At 36.0% G+C, this 27,758-nt stretch overlaps 2 protein-coding genes across 2 annotated transcripts; one reads left to right on the top strand and one right to left on the bottom strand.

Annotated features, from left to right (window-relative positions):
• Positions 1-23,794: 23,794 nt before the first annotated feature.
• LOC131439618 (uncharacterized) lies at positions 23,795-24,297 on the bottom strand. Its single transcript, XM_058610862.1, has 2 exons — positions 24,064-24,297; positions 23,795-24,005 (listed from the first exon to the last, which is right to left on the bottom strand). The coding sequence occupies exons 1-2, from the start codon at positions 24,280-24,282 to the stop codon at positions 23,832-23,834; spliced, it is 393 nt and encodes a 130-aa protein (XP_058466845.1). The 5' UTR covers positions 24,283-24,297; the 3' UTR covers positions 23,795-23,831.
• A 552-nt stretch (positions 24,298-24,849) lies between these two features.
• LOC131434562 (uncharacterized) lies at positions 24,850-25,403 on the top strand. Its single transcript, XM_058601387.1, has 2 exons — positions 24,850-25,091; positions 25,174-25,403. The coding sequence occupies exons 1-2, from the start codon at positions 24,870-24,872 to the stop codon at positions 25,333-25,335; spliced, it is 384 nt and encodes a 127-aa protein (XP_058457370.1). The 5' UTR covers positions 24,850-24,869; the 3' UTR covers positions 25,336-25,403.
• The last annotated feature ends 2,355 nt before the right edge of the window (positions 25,404-27,758 follow it).

The following is a 27,758-nucleotide window of genomic DNA, read 5'->3' as shown; positions in this document are numbered from 1 at the left end:
ATGTGATTTCACATGAAAAATAGTTTAATTGGCAAAACAATTTCCCCGGTAACGAGCTAGCTACCGGTTCGAGTCCCGTCTCTGCGGTAAAATTTTCGCGGTTTCATTACATAGTTGTATTCGGGCGACATTTTGTCAATCTGTTTTCCTTGTTAGATCTTAACAAAACTAAAACAAATCGTCTAATTTTGAGTTATTTGGGGCTATCTTATACAACTAATAATTTGATCATATTTCCGTTAACGTGTAGTAAAAGTTATGTTGTCGTGTAAAGTACAACAAGAGATATTCACGATTAATTCTACCCATTGTTGTAATTTCTCCATATAGTCCCAATAATTATTGAAATAAATTTCCGACCACACTAAATCTGTCTAACAAACCGGTTATGAGATGTAGCTTTTAGAATATTTTCAAGGAATTTTTGCTTAGGTTTAATAATGCTAGGTTTGAAATAGCAAACTAATGATGCAAATTGTCCTAAGGAGTGTATCGAAAATAAGCTATCCACAAAATGTTCCTTCAAATTATGATGAAAAACGATATTTTATTCAAACTAAAAATGGATCTTTCATTGTACGAGGCTAAACTTGAGCATAATTAAAACCGGATGAAATTTAAGTTATTCCTTCATGATTTTTCGAACTTTTGATCGAACGCTCTTCATCAAGTTCCGGACAAGTGTTGCATCGCATTTTTTGGACGCTTGAGCCCAAATTTTTTTGAACTCCTGCATGTTCCCAGATACCTTACCAGTCTTCTTGAAGACCCTTTTCACGATTGCCCAGAAACGTTTATACCCTTTTCCACAAGCTAATTGAGAGTGGTTTTGGGATAGTGAGGGATAGTGTCACTTCTGGAGACACTCAGATCGATAGATTTCTGCATTTATAGTTCCGTAGTGTAAAAAGTGATTGACTTTAAACCACAGGAACATATTGCTTGCCATACCAGTAGCTTTCGACCGAATTTCTCCACTTGAATCGACCCGTCCGCATCGCTCACATCCTCCCCAACGACGACGGTAAAGTATTGTGGACCTGGAAGGGTTTTTGAGTCCTCCTTTACATAAGTCTCATCGTCCATCAAAACGCATGCATCCGGACTCTGCAAAAGACGCGAATATAATTTCCGGGCCCTTGTTGCTGCACGCTTCTTCTGTTTTACACTTTGTTTCGAGATTTTCTGCTTCTTCGGATGATTTCGCCTCTTGATACGCTGGATCATTCCGACACTCGTTCCTACTTTTTTGACCAAATCACGTTTTGATATTGATTTGTTCTTCATGATTAGAGATACCACTTTCTGGCTAAGTTTCGGGTTGGAAGAACCGGGTTTTCTGCCTCTTCCTGGTAGCTCACCCAAACTTATTAATTATGGTTTCAACACTGGCATGATGAATTCTAAACTGCTTCGCCAATTTTCGCATAGTAATACCCTTCTCACTTAGCCATGTGTCCAGAACCTTAATTTTCACTTCCTTCTTAATACGCGACATTTTGAAAACGTAGAATTTCAACCGCACAAGCAAGTAAACAAACGAAAGCTGACAGCCAAACGCACAGCATGCTGTGATTTGAGCATAAAAAACCATCACAAATACATGCGTACAACACGAATGTATGTGGATAGCTTATTTTCGATACACTCCTTATTTGTTCATTGAAAATACTTATGCAAAATTTGAAAAAAATATAAAACTTAAAAATTAATTCAACTTTCGATTTCATATGGAATTGCTTTCTTTAGACCTTTCCTTTGAATCTGCATTTGTAATAATCGTTAGGGACATTGTTTTTCACACACACTGATATTTGCTGATCTCGCGAACTGATTCGAACTGTTCATGGCCCCTCAGGCTTCGGTTCAAAAGTCGGTTTTCACGTTGATAGCATTTCATTTTGAAAAATGCAAAAAATTAACAATTAAAAGAGAAAACAACTTCAGTAAAAATTCTAAGAATGTTTTCAAACTGAATTTTTCCTCAAGGGGTACGCACGAAGTTGCTTAAACTAATTAATAAATTTCTATTGTCTTTCAACTACATTGAAATGAACAAATGCTCATTACAAAAGTGCTTTAGTCTAGCCTTGAATATGATACGAACACTGATACATTGAAAAGTTCACAAAGAATATCGATATAATGGAATAACGATATAACTGAACAATAATCTGAACCTTGGGGACGGGTATAGCGTGATGGGTAAGTCGATGCCTTTCACGCAGCCCGCCTCTGTTCGATTCTCAACCCCGCACATAGGGCCAGATAGTATTTCTGTGTTCAAGCCGTGGGTTGCTACAAAATTCTTTTTTTTTATTTCAATGAATTTCATGTCATGGATTTTTAGACACAATATCAAATGTTCTTCACGTAAATTTGCGTGAATTTGACGCTCCATTTATGTGCATCTAATAAGATGTAAAATTGTGTGTATGCTTTTGTGAACTATCCGAATCAATCTGATTGAATTAGTGTTAAAAATGTGTCTAAATTAGTGTGAGCAATTATATTATTAAAACCTGTTTTAATCCACCAAGTGGTGTGATGACTTATATTTAAAAAAATACCACAGAAGATTTTGTCAAATTTTTTTTTTTTTAAACTTGTATGAAATTAAAGACTTTCTTTGGGTTTATTATAACCATTTCAATTTGTAAACAGTTATGTCGAGTTAATAAAAATTTTTCTTTATTATTCATCGTCGCACTGAATGACGGCTTAAAATTTTAAACACACTATACTCTATAGTTCCGGAACCGGAAGTCGGACCCGACTAAAATTCAACAGCAACCTATGAGACTTAGGTCCTATTTTCATTTGAACCTAAGTTTGTCAAAATCGATTAAATCATCTCTAATAAATTCAGAGTTTTTGACCACTATTTTCTGTTTTTTCGGAACTGTGAACTGGGAACCGGTATACCCGAAGTCAGTTCGTTTAGTAAGTAAATAATATAGCCTACAAAAGAACCTCTTAACGCCCAAGGGAAATATGTTTCCCTGCTATAAAAATCGTTATAGATGCTTCAATAACTATTAAATCGATGTTTTTTTTACTGAATGTTAAAGAAAACTTATTTCCAAGGCGACAAATGTGTTTCTGAACGAATAAGTAAAAAGAACTATCAAAATCGTAGAATGCCATAACTAACTATTTATTTTAACTATTCTGATAATTAAAGCAATAAATTACATTACGTTATAATAAACCCAACTCTTCTTTTATTTATTTCTAAGAATAATATGGAAAAATATTTCCCATGAAATTATAGGAAACTTACACTCCCTGCTATGTTTTTCTATGGTGATATTCTCTTAATTTACACCCCCAATATTTCGTCCTGCACATCTTATGGTCGTGAAAGGGTTAAATCAACTTTGAGCCAAACCTAAGAGAATTTAACCCTTTTGGTATCGTCGATCTAAATGACGGTGAGCAATTTAGAAACACACTTTAGCCTATGAAAACAAAATAAAATTCAATAGCAAACTATGGGACTATGAGAATTTTTATTTCAGCCTAATTTTGTGGAAATCGGTGAAACCATCGCTGAGAAAAATGAGTGACATTATTTGACATATACTCACACATACATACATACAGACATTGCTCAACTCGATGAACTGTGTCGAATGGTATAGGACACTTAGTCATCCGGGTCAATTTTCACTAGTCAATTTTTCAAGTGATTGCATAAACTTTCTATATGAGAAATAAGGCAAAAAGTATACTTTTATAGAAACGAATGGTTATCATGATTTTGTGATAACACTAACAAATGAGCACAAATTGTATAAAAGAGAATATCAAGGATGGTAAAACTACAAATGCTTTCAGCTGCTAATGCCAGTGTGCCTATATTAACTTTCCTTGCAAATTTTTTAGTATAATGCAAATGTTGTTTTCAAAAATTCCTTCTGATAAGATTGGAAGATGGTTGTTTTAGTCATAATGTAAGATATTTAAAAGAAATGATTACCAATTACATTACAATGCGCTACCTCTAATAAAAAATTAGCTGTCATTTTCATATTTGATTTAATGCATTTCGTTGCGCTCGGGTAGGCGGTTCAATGGGATCAGGGTCATTTCGCCGAAAGCCATTTCGCCGAAAGCCGTTTCGCCGAAAGTCATTTCGCTGAAAGGGTTATTTCGCCGAATCCTGAAATCGTCTTGAAATTGTAATTAGAATTGATTTAAATTAAAGACAAACGAAAGATGATAGCGTTAACGCCCGTTATGCTGACCTACCATTGTACTTCTTGTTGTACTCTTGAATAAAGATTGATTCATGAACCCCAGAAAGTAGTTCTCAAGAAAACTTGTTGACTATTAGCTAGTCAGCATCAAAGCAATTGCATAGGTGTATCTACCAGGCAAATGTAGGTGGTATTTTCCGTTTATTAAGTGAAAATGAAAAAATATCTAATGCGGCTACGCCACATCGTTTGGGATCATGTGCTGCCCGACCTCGCTACCGCTCGTTCGGACTAAAGCAAAGAAACCTAGCTTTGAGTAGACCTGGCAAACGAGGCGGTTACAGGTTTGTATGCAAGAGGCCGCCGCTTTCGACGGCGGGTCGGCGGCCGACTCAGCTGGTGTCGGTTCGGCGGCTTTGTGCTTGGCTTCGGTTATGTGGCGGTTATGACCCTTACGGCGAAATTACCCTTTCAAATGACTTTCGGCGAAATGGCATTCGGCGAAACGACTTTCGGCGAAATGGCTTTCAGCGATATGACCCGCTCCCGGTTCAATGTATAGGGCGCTGGTTTTACAAGCCAGTGGTCGTATTTTCGAGCCCCGACCTGGAAAGATTCTTAGTGTCAGTAGAATCGTACAAAGTCTGTTGAAACAGAAAGGCCAAATTCCACAGAAGGAATGAAATGCCAAAATTTTGGTTTGCGCTTTAATTTCTTATAATTTTCGTATACAAATTAAACAATACACAATTTTTATCCCCCGAAACATACTTACCTTTCAGACTTTCTCCTGAAAAATATAGATATAAATGTGGCAAGGGTATGCCATACGAAATTGAACGAAGCAAGCTGTGTGCTTTGTTCGCAAAGGCGGTGGTGTTTTCTTCTTCCATATCAGCACGTACCGATGCGCTCCGGTTTTGCATCATTATTTTGCATGACGGTCTGAAAGTTTCGACACTCAGTGCCCTGTAATTAAGGAACCAGAAATCGAATCTGGATGAAATCGCACAATATCCTTAAAGACAATAAGAGCTTTAATTTGAATTATGAATTGTGAAAATTTCTTCAACCGTTGCTGAGAAATCGAAATGAGTTCCGTTTTTGGCGCTTATCTTCACTATTGTCGGTGGATTCGGAAGCGAAAGCCGGGGACTAGTTGTAGTCCCAAAGTAGGTTTATATATCTACTAACGAACAAGATCTGCCAACTAGATGAATCTACCAGTAAGGTTTACACAAATTTACACTTCGTTTTGCTATGGCGTGAAAAAATACTCATGAAATCCAAAAATTATCAACTTATCGCGCTGTAATACCGGAACCGAAAGTCGGATCTGGATAAACTTTTCGGGGATTTTTTAAAACAATTTCAAGACCTTTTCTTTGGATTTGAGTTTGTGAAAATCGGTTGGGAAATTTTCGATAAAATTTGATTTCACATATCACCCTGTAATTCCGGAGCCGGAAGTCAGATAAAAAACATAACAAGTTATGGGACCCTAAGACATTTCATTTGGAAGGTTTGTGAAAATCGGTTCAACCATCTCTGAGATGGTTGTGATGTCGCATATCATTCGACGAACTGAGCAAATGTCTGTGTGTGTATGTGTGTATATGTATGTATGTATGTATGTATGTATGTGTGTATGTGACAAATAGAATCATTTGATTTTCTCAGAGACTGCTGAACCGATTTTCACAAACTTGGATTCAAATGTAAGGTCTTTCGGTTCCATTGATTGCTATTGAATTTTATCCCGATCCGACTACCGGCTCCGGAATTACAAGGCAATATGTGCAAATCTATGAGACAATGCGTCTATTTTCTCGGAAATTTCTTAACCGATTTTTACAAACTAAGATGCAAATGAAAGGTCTTGAAATTCTTTGAAAAGTCTCTGAAAAATTGATCCAGATCCAAATTCCAGCTCCGGTATTACAGTGCGATAAGTGAAAATTTTTAATTTCTTGAGTATTTTTTCACAAGCGATGGCGATACGAGGTGCACATTTTTATAACATTTGCTGGTAAACTCATCTAGCTGGCAGATCGTGTTAGTTGGTGGATATATAAATCTACATAGGGCTACTAGTGTCCGGTTTCCGCTTCCGAACGCACCGGTAATAGTAGAGAAAAGCTCCAAAAACGGAGCTCACTTCGATTTCTCAGCGACGGTTAAACCGATTTTCACGAACCATGATTCAAATTAAAGCTCTCAGTGATTCAAAATCGGCGCGCATCGGTACGGTCTGGTACGGAAGAAGAAGAAGAAAATGCACTCACCTAGCGTGCTTTGTTCAGTTTTGTATAGCGTGCAGGGTTGCCACATTTAAATCAATATTAACTTGACATAACTGTTTACAAATTGAAAAGGTGATGATAGTTTACACCAAAGAAATTTTATGATTTTATTCAAGTTTGAAAAAGAAAATCTTGACAGCATTTTCTAGTGATAAAAACTATAAGTAATATGAGAAAGACATCATTACACCACTAGGTGGATTAAAAAAGGTTGTTTTGTTCCACTAGGTGGATTAAAAAAGGTTGTTCCCTGTAATTCCGGATCTGGATAAAATTAAATACCAGTCTATGGGCCTTCAATTTGAGTCTGGGTTTGTGTAAATCGGTTCAGCCATTACTGAGAAAATCGAGTGATATTATTTATCACATACACATAGCCACACATTCACACAAACATATAACACTGACATTTTGTGATCTCGACGTGTCGAATTGTATATCACACCCGGGCCTCTGTTCAAAAGTCGGGTTTTACAGTGATTGCATAACTTTTCTATATGAAAAAGGAAAAAAGGTAAAAAATGTTTTTGTGAGACTATGGCGATGACAAGAGAAAGGCACACCACTAGGTGGATTAAGAATAGGTTTTTAATGTTTACAGTCATGCCGTTTCTGTCGCACCATTCAATAACGCTGCCAACGTCCATTTGTAAGGCACAGCAATCTACAGACTATAGAAGGCGATTATTTTCTACATAGGTCATTCACAAACAGTACAAAAAGTAGTGGTCCAGGATGGCTTCCTTGAGAAACACCAGGTATAATATTGAATGAATCAGATATGTGATATGTGAGATACGAAAAAATATCTCATTAGTCACTTAGTCAGGGAATCTACTTCGCCTCAATTTTTCTATTGCGAGCTGATAGAGAGCACAATCGAAAGCTTTCGGAAAATCAACGTGCAACACCTCAAATCAGACTTCAAACATAGTTCCGATTTACCGGAAATTAGAGTGCCTATAACCATTGAGTGACAACTTGTCATCCGTAATGTTGGCAACAATTCAAAACATTTAATCCGAAATATTGGTAGTGTCGTTAGCTTTTCATTGCTATTGACAGGTCGTTTGTTCGTTTGGAACTGGAAGCTGTCATTCCAAACGAACAGCTGTCGTCGCTCTGGTTCTAGGCACTCTACTGGAAATCATTTTCTTGGTTTTGAAATGACTTCAAACATCACTTTCTGACACCTTCTTAACGCATCCGCTCCGAAAATGACCACATCATCACGTTTTACGATATTGCCTATACAAAAATTATTTTAAGAAGCAAATTTCACTTAACGAAAACTTTTTCTATGAATTGATCCGATTTACGAGTCTCTCTTTAGTTCGTAAATGGGAAATTGAGTACACTGGATTATGAAGGGATGTACGTGAATAATGAAACATATTTTTCTTGCATAAATTACTGGATCACTTTAACAAACTAAAGTAATCATTGGAAAGATTTAGAGTAACATTCCGGTTAATTTATCTCTCCAAACTGACTTGTCATTTCATTTGAAATGAGGAAGCAAAGACATCTATTTTGTGTCGTTGAAATCACACTGAAATACATTCTGTCATATATTCCACGTTACATAACATCACATTTGCATAGGTCGTAAGCCTAGTGTAAGGAAGGGAAGAGAAACACATCAGTGCCGTCAATCAACCCTTAATCAACAATTTCTTTCTTTTGTTCGAAGACCTACCCTGACACGAAAGCAAATCGCAGCTAAATCGTGAGAACCAAATCCGATCCTAATTGCCTCTAAATGAGATGACAAATTTGTAACCGATACCGCGGTACGCTGCTGATTAGCATAGAGATTACGAACGAGCCCTGTTTGACGGGGGCCGCCGCCTTTTGTCTCATCAGGCCAACAACGGCCGCATGGTCGTCGCCGTGATTATTCAGAATAAGGCTGCCTGCATGCAGACAAAGTGATTTCACCCCTTTCTTTATTCTTCTTCCATTCCTGGATGGGGACGCGTCGGTTGTCTCCCGGTCTCAGGTACCATCATCGGTACCGGGAACAGAACATTCATATAGTCATTCAAGATCGTTCCTGCGTGATGAGGAGTCCAAATCAATCCGTTGTACACTTTCTCACGATGATATGACGCTTCCTTCGCTTTCACACGTGACATGCGGAAGTTGTTCAAACGTTCATCGTTCGCCTGTTCCACGGTTCGGCTGATCTTCTGCAGTCGGCAGAGGACGTGAAGGAGCGAGGAAATTACTTTCTCACGTCGTTTCATACAGGCATATGACAATGAACCGAGAATTTCTTCTTTCATTCTTTCTCTCTCTGTGTGTCTTGATAATCTTCAAAAAGCAACTTCCTTCAAATGCAAAACCCTTTGCGGAAGTTGATCGAAATTTGAATGAGAATGGTGCGATTCGTCACAAAAAAATAGATTTTTTGTTGCGGTTGAGCCCTCCGTTTTTTATTTGCCACCTCTTCTCTTCTATTGAGATCTTTTTTTTTTTTGTTGTTTGGCAATATTTGCCAAGAAAGGTTAGGGGCTTGAGTTTGTAATTTGCACTGTTTGATGTTTGATGGGCTTTCAGGGTTTTTTGATGTGTTAATTTCCTTTATGCGGACTACAATAAATTGCACGCTTAATGCACTCGAGAGCTCAGAAAAAAGTTCATATGAATGTGCATTTGATCTTTTGTTGAGCTTGTACCTTTTGCGAAAGGTGCGTGCATCAGGTTGATTGCGTTGATAAACTGGAATGTCATTTAAAATCGCCCACCGAAACGGTTCAAGATACTACGAAGAACGGTTTCAAATTCAGCCGTATTCGTACCGAGCAATTTAATCAAAAATATTCCAAGTTTTTGATTAGTGCCGAAAAGTTCCATCTTGTTTGCATCGGACAAAACCCAATATTTCCATCAAATTCTAATAAAAAAAACCCTCCTCCGTTATCTGGTTTATGCAAAATCGACCACCATTGATGCGGCACCCACCAGCAACCACCTTCGTTTGCTTTCCCCCGAAGAATGCGGAAAACCCGACCGGGGGAAAAGGCAGTGAAATGGCTGCCACGTAGGGATTTTCCATGGCACCGAAAAAAATCTTCCCAACTGCTGACAGTCGGTAGCAAAATAGGACCGAACTCACGACGAATGGCAGAAAAAGTGGGAGGAGGGATGCCAATCCAATCTAATAAATAATATCTGATTTAAATTTTTATCAAGTCAATTTGGCACCAGCGCGCGGACGAGTCTCGCGAGGAATCGTAAAGAACCAAGCCGAGCGGAAGTCAAATAACAGGACGGAGCGTTTTCTAATCTGGTGGGTGGGCGACGGTGGCCTTTCGGTTCGGAAGTTTGATTTTGTCCTCGCTTACGGCTTACGGTGTGGTTCCACCATCATAATATCGATTTTCCCCTACTCCTATTATTATCACTACGAACGACAGTCGAACAGACAGTCGAACAAAAAAAAATAAAAGAACTACAAAACCGGGGATTGCCAAAGTGTGCCGATTGTCAGTCGGCTTACAGATGTCAGGGTAAGCAAATAATAGTAAAAAAAAGACGAAGGGACTTTTCCTCGCTGCCGATCACCAGGGATTGTTGCCTTTTATTCAACTCATTTACTAATCGATTATCGATTATAGTCAATTGACATCGATCCTTGCCATTTTCATGTTCACTCTTTTGTTGAATTGTGAATGAGGACTGTTCTTTTGTGCAGAGGGTTTTCTGCAGTGCTAAATTGCAACTGAAGAGGGGGAAAACTGATCTATATTTATTCACTCATCAGGCCATAAGTCAGAAAGTTAAAGTGACGAAATTGGAACAAATTTGCTCCTATTAACTACTGAGGTAATCCTAAAATATCCAAATGATTGAAACCCTGCTTTTTTGGAAAAGTGCGTCTTTCTACCATTTATATGAGAAATCGAGTTCAAGTTGCATTTTCAAATTGCTGGACGCTATTTCCGGTATTTCCGAAAGGTTTTAAGGAATCACAAGACCTTTCAAAAGACTCTAAGCTAGAGGATATAGGTTTAACCATCTCTGAGAATTCCATGTTGGAGTTTTTTCCTATTGTTTCAGATACTTCCGGAACCTAAATTATCTAACCAGTTCTAAGGATTTCGCTATATTTTACTCCACTCCAGGAACTAAAATTTTCACATTGACCCTTCAATTTCCTGACCGGTAAATGGATCTTATTGAAATTCAGGAATTTTCTATGGAATCTAAAGAGTTTCTATTTGTATCTAAATTTTCAGGAGGTCAATTACGCCCTCTCTGTTCTCTTTCTTTCCTTTGCTAATTTCATCTCATGGTTGTGTTTTGGGACCGGAAGTCGGATCCGGATAACATTCGGAAATTTTGAATGTGACAAAAGAAATTTCAATTGAATTAAAATTTATGCAAAGCATTTCTACCATCTCTGAGGAAAAATTACGCTTCAAAATGTCAACAATAGAAAAATGTGAAGTATTGGTAAAAAGAAACATATGAAAAACAGGCAAAATTGGGAAAAATGGATAAAATTTGATAGAAACAAATCCAAATGGGGGAAATCCGAAAAACAAGAAAATTTGAATATATGAAAAAGTTGTTTAAGTGAGAAAAAAAGAAAAAATTGAAGAAATAGCAAGAAGTATGAAAAAAAGGAAAAAGTAGACAAAATAAGAATAATGGAATAATTTGGATGAAAAAGAAAGAATAGAAAAATAAGAAGAACTGGAAAACTAGGAAAAATAGCAAATAGGAAAAAGTAGAACTAACAGGAAATGCGGGAAGAATTCAAATATAGGAAAAACAGGAATAAATGAAAAAGGAAAAATAGTACAAAATTGAGAAAATGGATCTCTTTCTTCCAAAGACAAAGAGGAATAATTGTTAAAATAAGAAAAATTTTGGAAATAAGAAAAATGAAGAAAATATGCATTAAGAAAAAGAACAAGAAAAATAGTAGGAATGGGAGCAATAGGTAAATGAAGAGAATTATTTAAAGTGAAAAATAGAAACAGTAGGGAGGAATGATAAAATCGGATAAATAAAAAAATTCTAGTGAAATCGGAAAATGGGGACAATTAAAATTAGGAAAATGGAAAAAAATGAGAAAAATAGGAAGCTTATAAAATGAAAGACAAAAAGGAATAAATTAATATCGAAATATTAATATTGAGGAAATAAAAAAATAGGAAAAGTGGGACAACAATAAAAATAAGATTAATAATCAAAATAGGAACAAATAAGAAAAATAGACAAAACAGTAAGATAAAGAACAACAAGAAAAGTAAAGAAAATAGGGAATATTGGAAAAATAAGAAATATAGCAAAAATTGGAAATATAAAAACAGAGGGAAAAATAAAATGTACAGGGTAGATATTAAAAAAAGGTAGAAGAGAAAAGATAAAAGGAAAATATATTTAATACGTAAAATAGAACAATATAAGGAAAAATTTGAATAACTGGAATATTTGGGAACATTAAAACAATTAGAAAAATGGGAAAAATTGGAAAAATTGGAAAAATTGGAAAAATTGGAAAAATTGGAAAAATTGGAACAATTGGGAAAATAGGAAAAATTGGAAAAATTGGAAAAATTGGAAAATTGGAAAAATTGGAAAAATTGGAAAAATTGAAAAAAAATAAAAATTGGAAAAATTGGAAAAATTGGAAAAATTGGAAAAATTGGAAAAATTGGAAAAATTGGAAAAATTGGAAAAATTGGAAAAATTGGAAAAATTGGAAAAATTGGAAAAATTGGAAAAATTGGAAAAATTTGAAAAATTTGAAAAATTGGAAAAATTGGAAAAATTGGAAAAACTGGAAAAATTGGAAAAATTGGAAAAATTGGAAAAATTGGAAAAATTGGAAAAATTGGAAAAATTGGAAAAATTGGAAAAATTGGAAAAATTGGAAAAATTGGAAAAATTGGAAAAATTGGAAAAATTGGAAAAATTGGAAAAATTGGAAAAATTGGAAAAATTGGAAAAATTGGAAAAATTGGAAAAATTGGAAAAATTGGAAAAATTGGAAAAATTGGAAAAATTGGAAAAATTGGAAAAATTGGAAAAATTGGAAAAATTGGAAAAATTGGAAAAATTGGAAAAATTGGAAAAATTGGAAAAATTGGAAAAATTGGAAAAATTGGAAAAATTGGAAAAATTGGAAAAATTGGAAAAATTGGAAAAAATGGAAAAATTGGAAAAATTGGAAAAATTGGAAAAATTGGAAAAATTGGAAAAATTGGAAAAATTGGAAAAATTGGAAAAATTGGAAAAATTGGAAAAATTGGAAAAATTGGAAAAATTGGAAAAATTGGAAAAATTGGAAAAATTGGAAAAATTGGAAAAATTTGAAAAATTTGAAAAATTGGAAAAATTGGAAAAATTGGAAAAACTGGAAAAATTGGAAAAATTGGAAAAATTGGAAAAATTGGAAAAATTGGAAAAATTGGAAAAATTGGAAAAATTGGAAAAATTGGAAAAATTGGAAAAATTGGAAAAATTGGAAAAATTGGAAAAATTGGAAAAATTGGAAAAATTGGAAAAATTGGAAAAATTGGAAAAATTGGAAAAATTGGAAAAATTGGAAAAATTGGAAAAATTGGAAAAATTGGAAAAATTGGAAAAATTGGAAAAATTGGAAAAATTGGAAAAATTGGAAAAATTGGAAAAATTGGAAAAATTGGAAAAATTGGAAAAATTGGAAAAATTGGAAAAATTGGAAAAATTGGAAAAATTGGAAAAATTGGAAATATTGGAAAAATGGGAAAAATTAGAAAAATTGGAAAACTTGGCAAAATTGGAAAAATTGGAAAAATAGGAAAAATCCGTTAAATTTGAAAAATTGAAAAAATTGGAAAAATTGGAAACATTTGAAAAATTTAAAAAAAATGAAAAAATCGGAAAATTTTGAAAAATTGGAAAGATTAAAATAAATGCAAAAATTGAAAATATCGGAAAAATTAAAAAAAAATGAAATAATGTAGATTTTTTTTTTGTTTCGATTAAGGTGGTTGGAACCTTGAGCTCATATGCCGAAGTCCTTGGTTTGGAATCGAACCTAGATGGGCTGCGTGAAAGGCATCGTCTTACTCATCACACTGTACCCGTACACACTTGGAGAGATTGAAAAAATGATGAAATTGGAAAAATTGGAATAATTGGAGAATATGGAAAAAATGGAAAAATTCAAACAAAAAAGAGAAATAACAAAAACATGCAAAAATGAAAAAAATGGAGAATATCGGGAACAATTGAAAATATTGTATAAATTGTAAAAATTTGAAAAACTGAAAATATTGGCGAAATTGGAACAATAGGAACGATGAGAAAAAACCTGTTTTAATCCACCTAGTGGTGTAATGATGCCTTTCTCATATCAATCAAACTATCATATATAGGGTGATTTTTTAAGAGCTTGAGAACTTTTTTAAACAATAAAACGCATAAAATTTGCAAAATCTCATCGGTTCTTTATTTTAAACGTTAGATTGGTACATGACATTTACTTTTTGAAGATAATTTCATTTAAATGTTGACCGCGGCTGCGTCTTAGGTGGTCCATTCGGAAAGTCCAATTTTGGGCAACTTTTTCGAGCATTTCGGCCGGAATAGCCCGAATTTCTTCGGAAATGTTGTCTTCCAAAGCTGGAATAGTTACTGGCTTATTTCTGTAGACTTTAGACTTGACGTAGCCCCACAAAAAATAGTCTAAAGGCGTCAAATCGCATGATCTTGGTGGCCAACTTACCGGTCCATTTCTTGAGATGAATTGTTCTCCGAAGTTTTCCCTCAAAATGGCCATAGAATCGCGAGCTGTGTGGCATGTAGCGCCATCTTGTTGAAACCACATGTCTACCAAGTTCAGTTCTTCCATTTTTGGCAACAAAAAGTTTGTTAGCATCGAACGATAGCGATCGCCATTCACTGTAACGTTGCGTCCAACAGCATCTTTGAAAAAATACGGTCCAATGATTCCACCAGCGTACAAACCACACCAAACAGTGCATTTTTCGGGATGCATGGGCAGTTCTTGAACGGCTTCTGGTTGCTCTTCACTCCAAATGTGGCAATTTTGCTTATTTACGTAGCCATTCAACCAGAAATGAGCCTCATCGCTGAACAAAATTTGTCGATAAAAAAGTGGATTTTCCGAATGGACCACCTAAGACGCAGCCGCGGTCAACATTTAAATGAAATTATCTTCAAAAAGTAAATGTCATGTACCAATCTAACGTTTAAAATAAAGAACCGATGAGATTTTGCAAATTTTATGCGTTTTATTGTTTAAAAAAGTTCTCAAGCTCTTAAAAAATCACCCTGTATAATACTGTGGTATTCTTCAAAATTATTTTTATTTCGATTCTCAAAAGAATAATCGAAATAGATTTGTTTGACCGTCCACTGATAAAAACTATCAATTGGAAAAGATTTGAGGTCGATTAAGAAAACTTTTTACGGTTTCTCGCTCTTTTCAGTGATGGTATAAAAGTTTTAACACACTTTACCCTATATTTCCGGATCCGGAAGTCGGATCCGGATGAAATTCAGGAATTAGGTATGGGACCACAGGACCTTTCATTTGAACCTAAGTTTGTGAAAATCGGTCGCGCCATCTATGAGAAAAGTTAGAACACATATTTTCATTTTTTTGCACATTTTACCCCATAAAGTTAGTGCAAAAAACGTTACATACACAAATACGCACATACACACACACTCACAAACACACACACAGACATTTTGCGTACTCGACGAACTGAGTCGAATGGTATATGAAACTCGGCCCTCCGGGCCTCGGTTCAAACGTTCAAACGGTTTTCACAGTGATTGCATAACCTTTCTATATGAGAAAGGCGAAAAAAAATTTTCTTCGATTCTTAAAAGAATAACCGAAATCGGTTTGTTTGACCGTCTACTGATAAAAACCATCAAATTGGAAAAGATTTGAGGTCGATTTAGAAATTTTTTTAAGGTTTTTCCCCATTTTCAGTGATGGTGTACAATTTTTAACACACTTTACCCTATATTTCCAGATCCGGAAGTCGGATCCGCATGATATTCAGGAATAACGCATGGGACCACAGGACCTTTCATTTGAATCTAAGTTTGTGAAAATCGGTCGCGCCATCTATGAGAAAAGTTAAAACACATATTTTCTTTTTTTTGCACATTTTACCCCTTAACTCTCGAACCGGAAGTTGGATCTAAATAATATTCAGGAATTTTGTATGGGACCTCATGACGTTTCATTTGAATCTAAGTTTGTGAAAATCGGATCAGCCATCTCTGAGAAAAGTTAGTGCACTTATTTTCACAATTTTTTGCATATTTTACCCCATAATTCCGGAACCGGAAGTCGGATCCAAATAATATTCAAGAATTTTGTATGGGACCACAAGACCTTTCATTTGAATCTAAGTTTGTGAAAATCGGTTCAGCCATCTCCGAGAAAAGTTAGTGCAAAAAAACGTTACATACACACATACGCACATACACACACACACACATACACACACACATACACACACACACACACATACACACACAGACATTTTGCGTACTCGACGAACTGAGTCGAATGGTATATGACACTCGGCCCTCCGGGCCTCAGTTCAAAAGTCTATTTTCACAGTGATTGCATAACCTTTCTATATGAGAAAGGCAAAAAACATATGAAAAAATAGTAAAAAATCAATATTCTTATTGAAAATCAAAATATTCAGAGAAATATGAAAAATTCAAAACAAAATGAGAAAAATAGGAAACGTGTAATAGATTTTAATAATAGTGAATATAGTTGAAATAGGAGATATATTTTCAAGAAAAATTTTAAGCAAAGGCAATAGTAGAAGTAGAAAGAATAGAAAATAGGATGAAAAAACGAACAAAAAATAAGAGAAATAGGAAAAAGGGATAACAGAGAAAATTTATCAAACACAATAATAAAAGGAATAACAAGAAAAGTTGGAATAGCATGAAAAATGGAAACGACAGGAAAAATGGAACAAATCGTTAAAATGCGGAAATAGATATAATTGAAAAAAAAAGAATAAAAATAAGAAATGCTGGAGAAGCAGCAAAATAGCTTAAAGTAGCAAAACGAGAAAAGTAGCAAAATGGGAAACGTTCTTCGGTTCTTTGATTTTTTGGTTCTTTGGTTCTTTGGTTCTTTGGTTCTTTGGTTCTTTGGTTCTTTGGTTCTTTGGTTCTTTGGTTCTTTGGTTCTTTGGTTCTTTGGTTCTTTGGTTCTTTGGTTCTTTGGTTCTTTGGTTCTTGGGTTCTTTGATTGTTTGGTTCTTTGGTTTTTTATATCTTTGGTTCTTTGGTTCTTTGGTTCTTTGGTTCTTTGGTTATTTGGTTCTTTGGTTCTTTGGTTCTTTGGTTTTTTGGTTTTTTGGTTCTTTGGTTCTTTGGTTCTTTGGTTCTTTGGTTCTTTGGTTCTTTGGTTCTTTGGTTCTTTGGTTCTTTGGTTCTTTGGATCTTTGGTTCTTTGGTTCTTTGGTTCTTTGGTTCTTGGGTTCTTTGATTGTTTGGTTCTTTGGTTTTTTATATCTTTGGTTCTTTGGTTCTTTGGTTCTTTGGTTCTTTGGTTCTTTGGTTCTTTGGTTCTTTGGTTCTTTGGTTCTTTGGTTCTTTGGTTCTTTGGTTCTTTGGTTCTTTGGTTCTTTGGTTCTTTGGTTCTTTGGTTCTTTGGTTCTTTGGTTCTTTGGTTCTTTGGTTCTTTGGTTCTTTGGTTCTTTGGTTCTTTGGTTCTTTGGTTCTTTGGTTCTTTGGTTCTTTGGTTCTTTGGTTCTTTGGTTCTTTGGTTCTTTGGTTCTTTGGTTCTTTGGTTCTTTGGTTCTTTGGTTCTTTGGTTCTTTGGTTCTTTGGTTCTTTGGTTCTTTGGTTCTTTGGTTCTTTGGTTCTTTGGTTCTTTGGTTCTTTGGTTCTTTGGTTCTTTGGTTCTTTGGTTCTTTGGTTCTTTGGTTCTTTGGTCCTTTGGTTCTTTGGTTCTTTGGTTCTTTGGTTCTTTGGATCTTTGGTTCTTTGGTTCTTTGGTTCTTTGGTTCTTGGGTTCTTTGATTGTTTGGTTCTTTGGTTTTTTATATCTTTGGTTCTTTGGTTCTTTGGTTCTTTGGTTCTTTGGTTCTTTGGTTATTTGGTTCTTTGGTTCTTTGGTTCTTTGGTTCTTTGGTTCTTTGGTTCTTTGGTTCTTTGGTTCTTTGGTTCTTTGGTTCTTTGGTTCTTTGGTTCTTGGGTTCTTTGATTGTTTGGTTCTTTGGTTTTTTATATCTTTGGTTCTTTGGTTCTTTGGTTCTTTGGTTCTTTGGTTCTTTGGTTATTTGGTTCTTTGGTTCTTTGGTTCTTTGGTTTTTTGGTTTTTTGGTTCTTTGGTTCTTTGGTTCTTTGGTTCTTTGGTTCTTTGGTTCTTTGGTTCTTTGGTTCTTTGGTTCTTTGGATCTTTGATTCTTTGGTTCTTTGGTTCTTTGGTTCTTGGGTTCTTTGATTGTTTGGTTCTTTGGTTTTTTATATCTTTGGTTCTTTGGTTCTTTGGTTCTTTGGTTATTTGGTTCTTTGGTTCTTTGGTTTTTTGGTTTTTTGGTTCTTTGGTTCTTTGGTTCTTTGGTTCTTTGGTTCTTTGGTTCTTTGGTTCTTTGGTTCTTTGGTTCTTTGGTTCTTTGGTTCTTTGGTTCTTTGGTTCTTTGGTTCTTTGGTTCTTTGGTTCTTTGGTTCTTTGGTTCTTTGGTTCTTTGGTTCTTTGGTTCTTTGGTTCTTTGGTTCTTTGGTTCTTTGGTTCTTTGGTTCTTAGAGCACTTGTTTACAAAACTTATAGCACTTAACACAAAACCGTTACCAAAACAAATAAATTGAATATAGTTTTTTTGATACTACTTCAAGGTAGTACGCTCAGAGTGCCGTTTAGTCATCCATGTTGATGCACGTAAAGCTTTTAGACATAGTTTCCGAGTCCGTATTTTCATTAGAATCCGTCTGAATATGGTTGCGTTTCGATTATTTTTGTTTTCGGCAGGTCTGAAGGAATTTGCATTCCTTAACGCTGTTGAGATAATCTTTATTGATTGATAGCTCAAAATAAGTTCCAGTATTTTTCAAGCAGAGCCTCAAAAGTCTTCATACCATGGCTTTAACATGGACAGCTTCTCTATTTTTACTTTTTCTGTCAATTGTTGTGACCAGATTGTTGCGATTTCTTTTTATTTTGTATGTCTGACCGAAACTCTAGGCACCATTTTAAACAAAGAGTTGAAAGGTTATCGTGACTACGGCTTGATAATTAATAGCAGAGAAAGAAAACAAAGGAAAACTGTCATTTATTTGTAAGGCTTATGGATGGTTAAAAATTAGGAAAATCCAACATTCATAAACATCAAAAACAGGTTTATGTCGAACCGCGAGGTGGCATTAGCAGTGTTTCAACATAAACTGCTAGTGAATTGATTAGTTTAAGACGAAACGGAAAAAAATAACTCAAACATGTCCATTTTGCACTAGCCTTTAAATAACTTATTTGGTTTGGTGAAAATAGATCCAGCACAAGAAACAGTCATGAAACATTCATTGAATAGTAGCATAGACTCACGCGTGCTTTTCTTCGTCATCAGCTCTTCATTGATCGAAGTTTGTAGTTTACTTCGGGCGATATTTAAAAAAATTCATGGTTAAACAAATTCTGATCCAAACTATCAACAGCGTAGGGTGCAAGCTAAAATTTGTTGTCATAGTCCAAAAAAAAAACTAGTTCTATTCGGTTGATTCAGGAGAAAAAAAGTGGATGAAAAAAAATCCTTTTACATTAACTTTTTTTTTCATTCCTGTGCCGATCGCCGCTTCGTCTCTTCCTATTGTTTGGAGTAGTTGCTCTGCTTAGACATGGTTTTAATCCATAAATAAATTATACGTCATGATCCCGTCGCTTGATTTCTGAGCACAAACAGCAGTCAGTTCGGATATCAGATATGCAGATGTCGTACAGTTTTTTTTTACATTTCGGTTCTTGCTGCCTGGGATGGTAATTGATATCGGAAGGTAGGCGCTGTAGGACCGAGAAAAAAAAACAAGTCCCGTTTTGGGCGAGAGGACATGCTGCAATGAGTTTTTAAGTTTGGTAATGGAGTTAGTTTTTTTTTATTATTATTGTTGAATTCAAAAACCGTTACACGTTCGTTTGCATGGTAGGAGCACGAAATTATCCCTCTGGCAAAGCATGTTGTAGGTTGTTGACCCTTGGAAAGAGTCATATTTTTGAAACCGAGTGTATTAACATTAAGCTTCTTCAGAAAATCGAATCACGCACCTTCAATTATAATTTTCCTAGCAGGAATCAATTGAATATGTTAATTAAGGCTTCTGGTCGGACTGAGAGTCCCTCCATGTGCACCTTTGGAATCCGGAAAGCCTTTCTCGTGTGTCCCAAAGAACATTGCTTGGCTCTGTCGCTGCGTAAGGGGAACGGCAAACGCCTTCAGTTCCATATATATGTAAATAACTTAGCGGCGGTCGTAGTCGAAAGCAAAGAGCAAACCTCGGGATGACTTCGTCGGGAACGGACTTTTACTTTCCATCGAACATCAGGAAGGCATCTGCTGCGCTCCCGGTAGCTAAGAAAGTAAAAGCGGAAGAATAAATCATTACAATCTCGGATTGAACGTACGGTGCGAAACCGCACCGCAGGTAGCCCTAATTTATGCAACATTTGGTTGATGAGGCTCACGTAGGCCAGAGCAGATGGATTGCTGCTGCTGGATCAAAGTAGGTGTCCTTTCCGATACAGCGAGATCCAGTAGTAGTAGTGGCAACAAAGTAAGCAAAGTGTTTTTTTTTTACTTTAAGTAATTTTACTTATTGAAAATAATTGTTTGAGAGGCTCACAAGTAATTGAAGTTCTTTACAGCAATGCACACATTTGTAATGCATTTCATTTGAGGTTTTAAAGAATACCCACTTTTAGGCAGATGTTAGTTTGAACGAAATTATCGGACCTATTTACGTTAATTGAGTTTCAACACTTACTGGCCATGTAAGAAGACACTCTGGATGATTTTATAGGATTCCAGTAGTTCTTTGACAGTGAAAGAGGGAATTTTTTTAATTAGGTTCAAAACTGTTCCAATTTGTAGGTTTTGTTGCATACAAAGCATCTTCGGCTATTCCGGTTCTCGGAATCCGGTTTCAGAAGTATTAGAAATGGTTAGTATGTGGTAGTATATGTATATTTTTAAATGAATGTTAAAGAAAACTTATTTCCAAGGCGATAAATATGTTTCTGAACGAATAAGTAAAAAAACTATCAACCTTTATTGCACTGAAAAAGTTTGTGCAAAATGATGTATAGATAATAGAATACATAATAAATGTGTTATGTGCAACGTCCACAAGTACATGAAATCGTTTCGTAGAATGCCATAACTAACAATTTATTCTACTATTCTGATAATTAAAGCAATTAAACCAATAAATTATATTACGATATAATAAACCCAACTCTTCTATTATTTATTTCGAAGAATCATAGGGAACAATATTTCCCATGAAATTATAGGAAACTTATGTACCCTGCTATGTTTTTCTGGTTCTCTCTTAATTTATAACCTCAATAGCTAAAATATTGTTTTGTACTGACTTATTTCGTCCTGCACATCTTATGGTCGTGAATGAGTTTAGGCATTACCAGTGTATGCGGGTAGACTTACAGTAGATCCGAATTTGATTATCAGATAGCTTAAACATAAATGCTGTTAAGAAGGCCAATATGGGTTTTGAGGACCCGGCGCTTCCCAGAAAGAACATCCGGCCGTATAATAAAGAATGTACCAGCTTAAACCCACCTGATGGTTTGTTTGTTAGAAGAGTACGTTTTAATATAATATAGTACGTTATGGTACACTTCAACATAATAAAATATAAATAATTATAATATAAAATAATATGTGCTCTGATACAATATATAACAGTTAATGTCGCAGTGTAAGTTATGCTCTTCTTTCGTCGATGTACTGCAGGAAATATAATATTTTTTTATTATTAATCATAACAATAATAATATTAATAATAATAATAATAATAATAATAATAATAATAATAATATAAATTCTATAATGTAATGTAATATAATTCCATTCAATATATACAGGGTCCGGCACTCGAAGTGTAACCAATTAAAAAGGCCATAAATTCAGTTTGGAAAATTACTTTTACTTAATTCAAAGTACAAAATGTGTAAAAATAATACAAAATTGAGAATCAATTCACTTTTGCTCGATATGACCACCTTTTGCCTTGACTATGGCCTTGAGACGGTCAAAAAACGAATCGCAAGTTGCCGAATGTGACTTGCAGGTATTTAGGCCCACTCGCGGACAATAACTTTTTTCAGCGCCTCGAGACTGGTGTATCTTTTAGTTCGGACTTTGCTCTCCAAAATGGCCCAAAGAGAATAATCCATTGGATTCGCATCTGGTGAATTCGAGAGCCATTGTGTGGACGTGATGAAGTTCGGAACGTTGTTTTTCAGCCATTCTTGGTTCACTCGAGCTTTATGAGACGGTGCCGGTGCCTGCTGAAACGTCCATGGTCTGCCACCGAAATGTTTGTCTGCCCACGGCTTCAAAGCAACCTCCAGAATACTTTCCCGATAATATGTCGCATTTACCTTGACGCTAGGCTCGATGAAAACGATTGGAGAGCGCCCATCTGCGGTTACAGCGGCCCAAACCATTATCTGTTGCGGGTGCTGCCTCCTGGTGGCCAATCGATGACTCAAATTCTCGTATGAACGGTCGGTCAAGTAAACCCTATCGTTTTGAGAGTTTACGAATTGCTCAATTGGAAAAATTTTCTCGTCAGAAAATACAATAATACAATGTTCGGAAATTGACCGCTTTCGGCCAAACGAAGCAACTCCTTCGCTCTCTCAAGTCAAGATTTTTTTTTCGCGTTCACTTTTAGCAAAATGCTTTCTTGCGCTTGTAAACAATACAACTCCGAACTGTCATTTAACAAATTTCTAGAGAGCTGATGCCCGTGCGTCAGCTGCGCGAGCGGTCTGAAGTTGGTTACACTTCGAGTGCCGGACCCTGTAATGATGATATCATGATACATAATAATGTCATAAACAACAGAATTATATGTTGCAATATACTATGATAAATATTGCAATTTAGGATGGGCTTCGACTTATAAGCCACTGTCCCAGAAAGTATGGACGCACTTTGATTTCGCTGTAAATAATTCACAAGTATTAGATGTTCAAATTCTATTCGATATACTGATAATATTAGACTACAACAACAGAATATTATTATCAACATTTGGTACTTAGCCATTGTAGACTAGCTGGCGCACCTTCTCGCGAACGTTCCTCATTAAACTCCGTACAGACTTCTTGGCGACAAGTTTTGACACGTTTTTCCAATCTTTTTCGAACTGTTGAATGGTTTCGGCTGCCGAGACATGTTTCCTAAGATGTGCCGTCGTTAATACCCAAAATTACTCAATTGGTCGAAGTTGTGGGCAATTTGGTGGATTCATGTCTTTTGGGACAAAAGTGACATTTTTGGTAGTATACCATTCTACCGTTGATTTCTAGTAGTGGCAAGAAGCAAGATCTAACCAGAAGACAACAGGATCCTTGTCGGTTCGAATCATGGGTAGAAGTCGCATTTGTAAACATTCCTTGATGTATATTTCGCTGTTCATTGAAGCAGTGGTGATAGCTTAGCTACCAAATCCCGAACTGAAACCTCATTCTTTTGCTCGAACGCCTTCAGTATACGTTTATCCAACTGAGGGTTAGCAGGACCTTTTTTTTCGACCCGTTTTCGGTTTATTCTCAAAGGAGTTATCCTCACCGAACTTCCTGATTGCATTTTGCACGGCTTTTTCACTTACTCCTTTCATTTTTGCTATCTTTCTCAGTGACAGTCCGCGTTCTGTGCAATATTTGTACAGAATTTTTCGACGTTGTTCTGCTGAAAGTCCACGCATTTCGAATCAAACTAATGAAAACGAATAAACAACTGCACGAGTGGTTAGAGAAGAGTGTAAACAACAGGACGCAGCCATAAAAATTGACAGATTCTGAACCATTGCGAAATGGCAGCGGTTTTTGGTTGCGTCCATACTTTCTGGGACAGTCTTTACCATGGCAACCCCACGAAAGTTGTTGAGCAAATAGATGAAAATATCGCGAAATCACTTTTCAGCTACTTATCCATTGAATAGTAAATCAAAATTTCTGAAAAACTTTGAAATGGCATTTAAAGACTGCTAAATAAAAATCTGTTCTTTCTGATTAAAAGTATTCAAAAGTAAAACACAGTAAACAAACACAAATTTATTTTCAATTTTAACCACACAAAATTTGAATATTAGCATAGAGTTTACCTGCGTGAATCGAGGAGACCTGCACGGTAGTCACCGTTGGATTGGCCGTTCCGACTCCTCCGGTAGTGACCGTCGCATAGAAGGGGTGATAATTATCCGTCCACACTCGAATATAACGTACCGTCAATTGGGCAGCCTGAAATGTAAAAGCACATATTTTAGACAAATAACTAAGACTACTCCATTGGACTTACCGTTGGCGTGAATGAGAAAATCTGCGACACCGGAACAAGACTGAAGAGGTGCCGATTGACGGTGTTTGAGTAGCAGACGGTGTAGGCGTTGGAGTAGGTTCCCCACACAAATTCACTGGCCGGGAAAAGGTTTCCGGTCATTTGTGCTTCCGAACCTTTCGGACAGAACGGGCCCAGAAAGCCTACGGCAACGAGGTAAACCACTATCACAAAACGCATCTTGTTCAGTTGAGTTCCGCCGGTGGACAAAATTCTGCCCAAGCAAAGTGAGAGCATATTTATAAACTTTATTACTGCGTGTCTTCGTTACGGCGTGGCACGATACGGGATACCGGTCCCTGTCACTTGTTGAACTGGATTTGCTTATCTGCTAAACAGAATTCGAAGCATTTCAGCTAAAATTATTTTACCGAAAAAAAGAGAGAGTTTTGCGGTCGGAAATGTAATAATCCAGTTGTATATTTATTTGGCATCTTGGGAGAAAGTGCAAAACATACCGTGGTTGCACCATATGCAGCAACGTTGAACATTTGATCGAAACTTTTAACAGAATGCATTCTGCTTGATAAGGATTACAACAATTAGAGATGCTGAGTGGAGTACTTTTCGTTATTTTTGATCGAATTTTGAAGCATTTCAGTTAACTTACATTTTCGGAGAAAGTAACAGTACCCCGAGCACTACTCATATTGGAAAACGGAAATTATGTGAGTTGAGACAAGCTTAAGGCTTATGAAAGTATAAATAGTCGTGCCGAATAAAAACACTTTCACCAGTTTGATACAGTAAGTAAGTCTCACCGGAACATGTTTCCGTTTTACACCCGTTCCGGTTTCGTTATTATCCTGCTGGGAATCCTCGTAAGTCAACCTCGGGTCCTGGTGGTTGTTCAAGCCCAGGGCAATAATTACGTCAATGAGTATACCTGGGGAACGCTCGCGGCAACCAACACGATCTGCTTTTCCGATTCCATCAATGTTTGGAGTCTGATTCGGATAGCGTCGAAAGTGTTTTCATTCACACCCGCCGTAAGTAATGACACATGCCTTTCTATCGTTTTTAACCTTCCGGGTTGATCATACTAAGCTGGGGTTTAATTTTCATATCTAGACCGCCATCACGTTCATACGATGCTGGAACAACCTACCACTGCATCCTTTCATGGCCACCGTCACTTCCGGTGGTGTCGGATCAACAGCACTTACCACCATCTCGTTGGGTTCGTATCACCACGGCAAGCTGGTGGTGCAGTGTCAGGTGTACTGCACTTAACGGGATAGTACCGGGAATAGCTTGTTTTGTATGGTTAAGATTTTTGTTAATAAAATATTTTGATACAATCTAGAATCAGTAGTACATTGATAGCGATTAGAATAACGAAAAAGTATTCACCGACATCACAATTGAAGCTTTGGGAAGTATCTGAGAAGTTTTTATTTTGAAGATTCCGACTGTATGTTTGTTATTGTTATTAGACAAAATGTCGGCTTAGCAGAGTGTTTATTTTTAAACAAATTATTTACCATTACTCCTGTAAAAGAACAAAAATTTCATTAATTAAAATGAAAACAGCTAAGTTGAAGTCTCTAAGTGGTTCTAATAAATTGAAAATTAGGTCCACCGTATATAGCACTGAGGTACCTGTTCTAGGCATGAATGTATCAAATCGTGAAAATGATGGCCTCAACGAATAGTTGGGTGAGTAGAAGAATGCAACAGCAGCTGAAGTTTTCTAAGGTTTTCCATATCTTATAATTAGCTCCTCCTGAAATCGAACATTGCATCGCACAGTGCACAGTGGGGAAAAACGATCCAAAACGCGACTTCGCTCAATAGTTTTATAAACACCCAAGAACCCTTAGAATCGATTGATGATAGCTAGAAGATCCGCAATATTCACTATCATACCTGGTATTGCTCCAACTTCAAACATTTGGTCCGATACAAAATTGGTGAATTTGATCCGATTCCGACTTCCAGTTTTGAAATTATAGAGTGAAAAATTTTTAAAATTCAACCCGTCATAGAAGATAACGATACCAAAAATTCTTCAAAATAGAACACAAAACTATTTCAATTAATTGGTCATACTAATTCATGGACATACGAACTATTTTGGGTTATGCTGATCTCTGAATACCGTTACTGGGAGTATCATAAATAATGATAAACACTTCAAAGAACGTATACTTCTACATCCCATGGAATGCTTAATCGATTGCCGCACGTTTAGATTAAAAGGAATAATTTTCAGCTTCCATACAATTTCTATCTTCGATTCGTCTTTCAGTTCCAAAATTTTATTTACAATTCATTTAAAACGACGATCATTAAAATATTTTCATGAAAACTAAAAACATCGAAGAATATTTACGCAAAAAACACAAACGGAATAAGAAGCACGTTTTAATGTTACACAAAGTTATTCATCATCAAAAACTACCCAACTTTCTCGAAAAAAACTTTACTCCTATCATTTCAATTCAATGAAAGAGATTAATTTTTCATGTTATTTCCATATAATTCTTACTTGTTTTTCATCAAAGGCTGCAAGAAGGTGCAGATGAGATCACTTGCATATAAAACTAATTCAAAAGGGCTTTCATACCGTAGTTGAATTACGCGTCTGCGACCGTCTGCAAGAGAGATAAAGACTGTACCAGGAAGTATAAACGCAACCAAAAACCGCTGCCATTTCGCAATGGTTCAGAATCTATCAATTTTTATGGCTGCGTTCTGTTGTATACACTCTTCTCTAACCACTTGTGCAGTTGTTTATTCGTTTTTATTAGTTTGTTTCGAAATGCGTAGACTTTCAGCAGAACAACGTCGAAAAATTGTGTACAAATGGTGCACAGAACGCGGACTGTCACTGAGAAAGATAGCAAAAATGGAAGGAGTAAGTGAAAAAACCGTGCGAAATGCAATCAAGAAAATCCGGTGAGGATAACACCTTTGAGGATAAACCGAAAACGAGTCGAAAAAACCCCTTCTTAATCCACTTAGTGGTGTGCAGTGGTGGTAAATTGCGAACCGAACGCCGATGCTTCTTCAAATTTACTCAAAAATGTTCGCCGAGCGTATGCATGCGATAGGTTCGAAAACTATTCCCTCGGTTAATGCGAAGGTGTTCTGTGCTCGGTGTTTGGCGAAGCAATCTGATTCGAACCGTTCGGTTGACGGACCATCGGCGAGGGCCGAGTAAACTGCCTTCGATACGATGGTTTGTTGATTTCAATTTTCGCATCCTGGTTTTGAAATTATCAATGCACACGTGATCAGCACAAAAAAATAATTGTTTTGTTCGATTGATAAATCGATCAATAGCAATTCAAATGGTATTATTTTGGACATTTACAGTGTGCGTAGGGTGGCTCGATATGGAAAATAGTAAGTTTTGGATCTTTTGCTAATTTTATGGTTTTGGTTATAGAATCTATAACAATAAGAATTTCATATTTCGGAAAATTTCAGCAATCGTAGAGTGGCTCAATATGAAAAGGGATTTTTTTTACTCTTGCAAATTCGATGTTTAATAAACTGGTGAGTCAATAACAAAGAAAATTAAGTAATTTCAGGTATTTTCAACGAGCGCATTTAAATTTGATGTTCTATTGATTGTTGAATCAATAGAAGTTCGACTTGGATAATTTTAGACATTTTCAGAGAGCGTAGAGTGGTGAAATTTGAAAATT

This window comes from Malaya genurostris, chromosome 3, assembly GCF_030247185.1.
Source record: "Malaya genurostris strain Urasoe2022 chromosome 3, Malgen_1.1, whole genome shotgun sequence".
Lineage (NCBI taxonomy): Eukaryota > Metazoa > Arthropoda > Insecta > Diptera > Culicidae > Malaya > Malaya genurostris.
The sequence above is the reverse complement of the archived record's forward strand: the minus strand, read 5'-3'. Positions and strand labels throughout refer to the sequence as shown.

Bases quoted from the DNA above. Each gene is read 5' to 3' on its own strand.
- LOC131439618 (XM_058610862.1), bottom strand. From the start codon at position 24,282: ATGCGTTTTGTGATAGTGGTTTACCTCGTTGCCGTAGGCTTTCTGGGC. The intron at 24,006-24,063 runs GTAAGTCCAATG...TTTACATTTCAG, and splicing joins TTTTCTCATTCACGCCAACG to GCTGCCCAATTGACGGTACG.
- LOC131434562 (XM_058601387.1), top strand. From the start codon at position 24,870: ATGTTTCCGTTTTACACCCGTTCCGGTTTCGTTATTATCCTGCTGGGA. The intron at 25,092-25,173 runs GTAAGTAATGAC...TTTCATATCTAG, and splicing joins TGTTTTCATTCACACCCGCC to ACCGCCATCACGTTCATACG.